The sequence below is a fragment of the Erpetoichthys calabaricus genome, chromosome 1 (genome assembly GCF_900747795.2).
Source record: "Erpetoichthys calabaricus chromosome 1, fErpCal1.3, whole genome shotgun sequence".
Lineage (NCBI taxonomy): Eukaryota > Metazoa > Chordata > Cladistia > Polypteriformes > Polypteridae > Erpetoichthys > Erpetoichthys calabaricus.
The window spans coordinates 308343879-308352682 of record NC_041394.2 but is presented as its reverse complement, the minus strand read 5'-3'; the positions used below and the strand labels follow the sequence as shown (position 1 = coordinate 308352682).

At 32.8% G+C, this 8804-nt stretch overlaps 1 protein-coding gene across 1 annotated transcript in view; it reads right to left on the bottom strand.

The window, feature by feature from the left end:
* Positions 1-4055: 4055 nt before the first annotated feature.
* The window catches only part of tmtc3 (transmembrane O-mannosyltransferase targeting cadherins 3), a 124060-nt gene continuing 119311 nt past the window's right edge, over positions 4056-8804 (bottom strand). The window contains 1 exon segment of the mRNA XM_051931442.1: positions 4056-8803. Within this exon segment, the coding sequence (XP_051787402.1) occupies positions 8591-8803 (213 nt within the window). The 3' untranslated portion in view covers positions 4056-8590.

The following is an 8804-nucleotide window of genomic DNA, read 5'->3' as shown; positions in this document are numbered from 1 at the left end:
AGAGAAATTTGGGTTTGGCCCGAACATTTGTGCCATGGATCACAACTACTGTATACCAATCCAGAAGCTTCAGTTTGTATTAACAACATTTGTTCAGACCTACTTTAAACTAGAACGTGGGTACCAGACAAGGATGCCCCTTGTCACCATTGCTTTTTGCAATCGCCATTGAACCACTGGCAGTTCACTATCAAAATGCTTATCAGAAGAAGGGGATTATCGGAGGAGTTGAACAGACAATTTCTCTGTATGCAGATGATATGGTACTGTATATATCAGATCAACAAAATACTGTGCCTGCAGTCCTAACAGCACTTACAGAATTTCAAAAGATCTCTGGTCTCAGAATTAATTTGAATAAGTGTTCTCTTTCCAGTGAATTCACAAGCATACATATTAGTTTGGACACCTTCCCTTTCATCATTGCAGATCAGTTTAAATACCTAGAGGTAAATATTACAAGTAAACATAAAGCTCTTTTATCAACAAAATTTTGCCGTCTGTATGGAAAAAATTAAGCAAGACCTGCATAGATGGTCAACCCTTCATCTCACGCTAGCTGGAAGAATTAATGTTGTTAAGATGAATATCCTTCCTAAGCTTCTCTTTTTATTTCAAAACATTCCAATATACATCAGTAAATCATTTTTTAAGCACCTCTGCATGAGAACCACCTTTTTCAACCCTCGCAAACATATGCAGTTTTTTAATATCTGGGAAAAATCTGGGATTAAATTTCTTAGACATCTTTATATAGACAACATCTTTGCATCCTATGAACAATTACATTCCAAATGTCACTTTCCAGCAACACATTTCTTTCACTATCTTCAAATTAGGAAACTTTGTCTAAAACAGAACCTGCCCTGATTTTTCCTTATTCTCCCACCTTCTCCTCTATGCTGGAAAAAATATTGCTCAGTTTTCTAGGAGGACTCAAGACAGCATTAGCTGCAATATATAACAATTATTTTACAGTCCCTTCCCCTTTCATAAGATCCAAGAGGACCAGATAGGGAAAAGATCTACTCACTCAACATATCAGAAGAAAGGAGTGGAAGGTAGCAATGCAGAGACTTCACTCGGAGCTCCATCATGCACAAAGCATGCAATTATTCAACTCAAAAATTCATATATCGAGCACAATTTCGTTCTCGCTTAAAACTGTCCAAAACTGATTCCAAGGGCAAGATCCAATCTGGCTAAGCTGCAATCAAGTTCCAGCCTCACTGGGTCAAGTGGTTTTGGGGCCTGCACCAAATTAAACATTATTCTGGACAAAAATTTTTTAAGGTGCCTTTCAGACAGCCTTGGTGTCACAATCCTTCTAAACCCATTAACACTGTGTTTGGTGTTCTTCCAGAAGGGCTTAAAGTGGAGAAGGACAAACTGTGATTGTCTTTACTACACTATTGGCACACAGGACTTATTTTGCTAAACTGAAAGAATCCTAACTCTCCCTCTTTTAAGTCAGTGGGTAACTGATGTTTTATATTATTTGAAATTGGAAAAAATCAAATTCTGCACTTAGAGGATCGTGTGCCGAACTTTTTTTCAAAACCTGGCAGGAATCTAATCAATAATATTTTAGAATAAGATTTTAAAGAAAGCACTGAGGAAGCAGATTCTCTTCCCATTTCTTTTTCTTCTCCATTTACCTTTATCCACCTAATAAACTCATCCATTTATTTATTTTTACTAGCTTTTATAAATTTTATATTCCGTTGGCCATGCTCTCTTTCTCAGGGTTTGGGATTGATTTTGTTTTTCAATCTTATTTTTTGTAAAAAATTGATCTATTTGTATGGAATGATTACAATAAAATTAATAATAAAAAAAAAAAAAGGTAATTTGGTCACATTTTCTCCTATTTGCTGTATGCTCATAATAAACTTTTTTTCAGGAAAATACATAAAATGAAATAAAAACTGTAAGGACTAAGAAATACTAACCCACTCCAGTCTATCCTATAACATTCTTAGAGTAAAAAGGTTTGGGACATCTTTTGTCCATAGCAAGAGGAGGACATTAACAAGCCACATCAGGAAGAGCAAAGACTGGCATCTGTAATTGGCCAGAGGGAAGTCCTGGTCACTGATGAAGCCCCGCAGGAAGTGAGTTTGTTGCCCTATTTCAGTGAGTTCTTTAGAATTTGCTGTTGTTCATTTTCTAAGTTGTAGGAAATCTGCACAGATTTGAGAGTCAATGTATATGTGGGAACCATCGGCTGCCATACAGTAGCTGCTTACAAGTACTGAACTCCAATACTGCATTCACATGCTCTCAGACACCCAGTGAAGTACAAGTTCTCAAGTCGGAAATACCTTGCAAATGCTGTACAAAACTCAAGAACTACGAGTTGGACAATTCAGAGCAAAAAAAGCTACCCAAATTTGCTGAGATGTGACGTAATACTGACCTTTCCTCTTAGTCAATTGTATAAAGTAAAAAAAATATAATCTGGTTAGTCAGAAATGCCATTTTTTTGGTCAAATTGCATCTGGAATGAAGTGATATACATTTATTATGTTTAGTTTTGCTCTTTATTTCCACAAAAATATCTCTTCTTTTTTTGATGACCAAGTAACAAATCAACAGTGATCTTATGTTTCTCTGAATGGTCTGCCCAGAATAGCCACGTGAACTCAAGTAAGTAAGGAAGGTGAAATATCACAACTCAGAGCTCCAATTAGTCCAAGAGCACATGAAAACAAATGAAAGTACAAACAGTGTATCTGTTACCATATAATTGAATCATCACATTTTCATTTGCTCATTATAGGGTACTCATATCTGAAAAGGCAAAAAATAAAATTGACAAGATTAAAAAAAAAAAAAAATGTATTCTCCTGTTTTGCATAAAAGGGGGTTAAATTTGCCCACATGATCTTACTTATGCAATAAGTTCAGAAATAGAACATTGACAAAATATTTAGGTAAACCATTTTATACTCATTTAAAAGAGGCATGTAAACTTTCATGTATTGTATAACTAAAAAAACATTTAATAATTTATAGTCTCAAAGAGAACGGATCTTAGAACTGCATGAGTGTCTCTGATTAGACTGTTTCTTCAAAATGCAGACACACAAGGAATAGATGTTTCCACCAGTCAACCATAAATTAATGGAAAAATTGCTAATTGACGACAACATATTTCAGGTATTTATTTACTGTAAATATTAAATGTGTATCAAAATCAAAGTGAGCTGTTCTTTCTTCCTTATACCGTCCTAATATGGTCTCACCGTATTCAAGAAAATCTGACAGCAGTAGATGCAAATGTCATAGTGACTCAGAGTTATAGTATCAAAAATAAAAGGAAAATAATGTGAACACGCATTATGGATATGCAAATCCTGAAGGTTATACAGTATCTAAATAAACGGCAAGAACTTCAAACCAGTCACTATTTCTTCAGGATAAAATGTCATAGGCTACAATTAATTAATCAAAGAACATTTTGGAAAATTAAATGCTTAAAAGTGCACTCACTCAATAGGGGATTTCAGATGTATGCTGTGGATTGAATTATATTGTTGCTTAGGCCCTGCTTATGTTAGTGAGGTGCTGGGGATGGGCATTTGGAGGACAAGAGATTATGCAAAAACAGCAGGTTTAGCTCTACTTCTGATGAAGTCAAAAAACTGTGTGAAAACAGAAAAATTTGCCTGTCTGCTCCTTATGCACAGAGGTTCATTATGGAAATACAATTTGGCATTACCTACTGTCCTCTTTCTCCTGTATATTTTTAAGACTCCCATCCAATCAATGAAAGATGCTGGGGATAAACCTAGAAAGTGCTGGTTTCCTTCATGCTCAACAGTGGGATCTGTAACCAGCCAATGTGCTTTATTATACAGTTCTGACAGAAAGACCAAAAACAAAACATCCAAAGGGAGTACTTTAATGTTTGCAAAAGATGGCATATTTTAAAATACATAAAAACTATTTATAAACCTCTACAATGCCATGTACCACTGTTCACTAATTTAAAGATACAATTTATAAGGTAAGTATGACCCTACCAATTTAACTTGAAATGAAAGACACACTTTCTTATACTGGCAAAAAGTTGTATTTTATTCAAAAATTAAAATGGTAAGAGGCAGGAAGAACATTTATTTTTCTTTCACAATGTACATTAAAGTGAAGAGGTCATGCCTGAATTTCTCCTTTAAACATAAACAGTGGTTTAATTAATAAGAATAAATACTGTAATGTTATTATAAAGAACACACAGAACACCTCAAAAATCTGGTAAATTGCAAAGTTAAAAAAAATTCAAGAAAGCTAAAAAAAATATGTTTTGTGACAAGCACAGGGTACAACCATCAACTCTTTAAAACATACATTCATTTTTTTTAACAAAATCGTAAAATAATTAGATTGTCAAGAACAGATATTTCAAATCATATGCATAATTTGTAAACAAACACAAAAACATGAATACAGAATTCAAACTGCAAACAAGCAGATGCTGTCATACCACATTGTACTACAAAGTACATGATTGTTGATTCAACACCACCACATAATTCAACTTAATTTTGCCCCCCTGCCCTGACCATTTTGATAACACATTTGTGTTAGCTGTACTCTTTGAAGACCATATTTCCAATTGCCAAACTTATCTTAAGTATCAAGGTTATAACATTCTTTTTTCTGAAGAAATCGGGGATCTGGCAAAAGATTTTTCGATTCATTAAGTTACAGTCATGAAAATAAGTTATAAACAAGTTCAGTTTTTGCCTGCATAAAATGATGATAAAATTTTGAGCATAATTCTAAACAGAAGTTAACCTACGATTCTACAATATTAATCGGTGATCAATTTAAGTAACGGAAAATAAACTGACTCCTTAATTACACCCACCCAAACTGTCTCAACAGGATTCCCTTTATTCACATGTATATTACCATATGACTCTTCTGAAAAATTCCATACAGTGAGTACAATAATGTTTTTGTGCTCCAAAAATCAAGTATGTTATGGTCAATTTAATTGCCCAATTAAGATTTCACATTAAATACCTTTGTAGAAAGTCAGGTTGAAAGTCACCAAGATGCTACAATCATTCCTTTAATTGGATCTAAAATATTCTTAACGTGTAAAAATGTTTGGTTGTCCTGCTAAAAATTATAAAACAAATATTTAATGTTCATATACCACACTGCTCATCATTTTATGTACACACTGACTTTGCAATTTTCACATTCATTGAAATGGATATTTTTAAGCATTTATGGTATGGGCAGTAAGGTAATGACTCCCATTCAACCAAGTTTAAACGCTGACTGTACAATGTACTTTATATATAAAATGAGTAGATAAAATTTTTTAAAAGAAACAATAACAGCACGGACCAACAACCTTCACAAACAGCAGATAACACATTACTTTGAACAAATTCAAGCTGTGTGCTGTTGCAGCATTTATGTTAGTTGGGAACGTACTTACTGTAAGTTCACCTCCTCTCTAGTAACTCAGCCACTAAACTTCAACATCAACTTTTCATAAATGTCTTTTTTACAACCTATTTGAAGTTAGGGACCAAAGAAATGAATCACCTGGACCAGGTATGTAACACAATGGCCACTTAATTGCTGCACACCACTGAACTACTGTATTAGTCTTATTTTCCAAGGAAAATTTAAAAGGTTAGTTAACAAAAATAAATATCTTATAAAGTAATAGAATGGGTTTGCTTTAGACAGCATTGGCATTAAGAGTGAAATCTTCACAGTGAAATAAGTTAAACAGATTATTTCCCAAAAAACAGCATCAGTGCTTAAAATATTTAAGAAGCTCTTAATTTTATAATGCAATGTAAAAGCAGAAATATAACAGAATGCTAAAACACATATATTGTAATTTATAACCTTAAATGCATTACTTAGAAGGTTGAAATTGAGCAGTGTTTATGGAAATATTAACTATTTAAACCCCTCAGTTTAAATGTCTACATAAATTGGCAGCAAAATTCCAGTTTGATTCACATCAGATAACCAGCCACACATACACACACAGTAACAGTATGTCTTTAGCCTCTGGGAATCTGTTTTTCTGACTCCCTCCCAACCTCTTTCACAGACAGAAACTCATCTCACTGTGTAAATTCTCATTAACAACAGGAGGTTTGTTGTTATTGAGATTTATACAATTCCTTCTTGAGTTATCTGTGTGTTATGCGTTCTTTTATTTCTAACTCTGCTATACTGTTTAACTAGTCTTATCCTCAATTGATTTCTTTATTGTGACTAAACACCAAACCACTTTCATGCCCTTCCCTGTGTGTTAGCATTATATTACAACTATGTATTGCACCCCTTGTTATTTAAGGGACTGTGATCTGGTTGGCTCTGTAAAGTGCCAAATGATAGCACTCTCAGTCAAAGCTCCAATATAAAGATCCTTTCTTGGTAAAAATAATGTTGGTGCTACCCCAACAAAAAACAAAACAAAAAAAGAGAGTGCTACCTGATTGATCAATTCAAATATACCACACATTGTCTATGTGCCTTAAACACAAAAGTGTCTTACAAAATTAAAATGAAGCAATATTAATCGTAATGTCAGCCGCTGTGAACTTTGTTCCATTCTTTTACTCATCTCAACACAGTATTAGAAGCCTATGGCAGCTTGGATGGATGGCCAGGCCACAGCAGAAAATACCCAAACACACTCAGCTAATTTAGAGATGCTATAAACTCAAATTTTACACAAAGAAAGGAAAAGTTGATTTTATTCAGAAAGCACAAGAATTCAACAAACCCACCAACTCTTAACCTTAATATCTGTCAAAATGAAGTATATTGTTATGCCATATTAATAAAAATTATTCTACATTATCAATCATTGAAAGCATTTCTATTTGAAGTGCTGTGTATTGCTGATTTATAAAGGCAACACATTTTGTCCAGTTCATTAAAAAAAATCATGTTTAGCTGTAATATTTTAAGGTATCCTTTCTTTTTTGAGCACAGGATAAATTGTCAAAATGAATAACTGTGACCTGACTGATCTGAAGCACAGCAGGTTTATTAAGCCAAGATGCTTTCTACACATTTACTCCCGTTTTTCTATACATTTAAATAAGTCATATACTTTATAAATAACAGATTATCAAACGTTGAAATAAAATATGTAAACAAACAGAAAATTAAAGTATAAACCATACATTTCCCATATTCAGATTGTTATTTATTTTTTGAATACTGCTTCAATTGAAGGTAATGTTCTCCTAATTTAAAACTAGGAAATAATTGAAATAAGAAAATGTCTACATGCAGTGTAAAATGAAAGGATAAAAGTTTTTGATATTTCTGCCAGTGGAGAAGAATCTGGAGTGACCCTTAAATCACTTATATATGGGTTCTCTAATCATACAGTATATGCTTCAATCATATAATAGTCACAGAATTTAATAAATTAACGAAAGTGACCTAACTTTCTTGTTTTTAAAATTGCAATACAAAAACATTACATTTTTTAGCACATTTCATTGATTATGGCTAACCAAAAGCTACTGTTTTTAAAATGCAAAAGGGGTGAAGGTAATACTAAATATGCTGAACTAAAATCTATATTTGATATATTTACCAGTTCCTGTCAGAATGAACATAGAAAAACAAAGTAAATGGATTATGATCTTTTTTTAACTAACTCAAATAAACTATAGTTTGTAAAGAATATATAACTTATGATAATATGTGTCTGGATTACAGCTTGGACTGAAAACTGTATGAAGTGTTAATCAGTAATGATTTCAAACTAAATGAATTAAGATATGATATTATGCATCATAAAGTATTAGAGATTCCAAGTTCTTGCAAAGAGTAAAATTTAACATATAAAACTAAATAATACCTTTTATAATAACACAATTTCATTTTCATGGAGGCAAAAGTAGTTAGTCAAAATGTTTAGCCAATACCACACTTCAGAAACTCATCTACCTGCAATGTATTAAGAATAAAAAGTCTATTTGCTTCTTCTAGAGAAGGGGCTGGTTTCTAACTGCTCCATTTCAGAGTGAACATCTGTGTAGGTGTTCCAAAAGTTGATTCTGAGTAACAATTTAAAATATCAACTTAAAGAGAAATTAAAAAGATGATTAACAACATCTGTTATAATATATTTCATTTTTGTTGCAAATATCTTTTATGCGCTGTCACAATGATGTTTCAAAATACTTTGAATGACACTGGAAACATTATGTTTGACTAAAGCCACAAAAACAGAACACATGATGAATGAGGATCAATTTGTATTTCTGCAGTTGCTTCACATTCCCATAATCAAGCCAAACATAAAAAATTAACTTAAGATTTGCTGTTCTAGAAACAATTTAACTTTTCATGCAAACAAAACAGAGTAATGTGTTCCCTTCAACTTTAAACAGTCGGAGTATTTTCTTGATTTGATTAAGGAGTATTATGCAGCATGCAGAGACCAAAAAAAACCAAGAAAAAAAAAAAAAAAAAAAAAAAAAAAAAATTGTGAATTACATGACCTTCCTCATAAATCCAAAATGTACTTAACTCTATCTGCAAAACAGTGTCCAATAAAATACCTAAATAAACAAAATTAATCACCGCTTAAAATTCGTTCAATCTCCTCTAATCTTTTTAAAGCAGCAGCTCTTTTCTGTTCAATTTCTTTTATCTCCTCTGCAGATTTGGCTTTAGTCCGTTTGTCAGCCTGGCTGTTTTCCAAAGCTTGATTTGACTGCTCCTTGTTCTCACTTGTCTTTCTGGCAGGGAAAGGCTTCTGTGCATTCTTATCATTTTTTGGTTTTTCT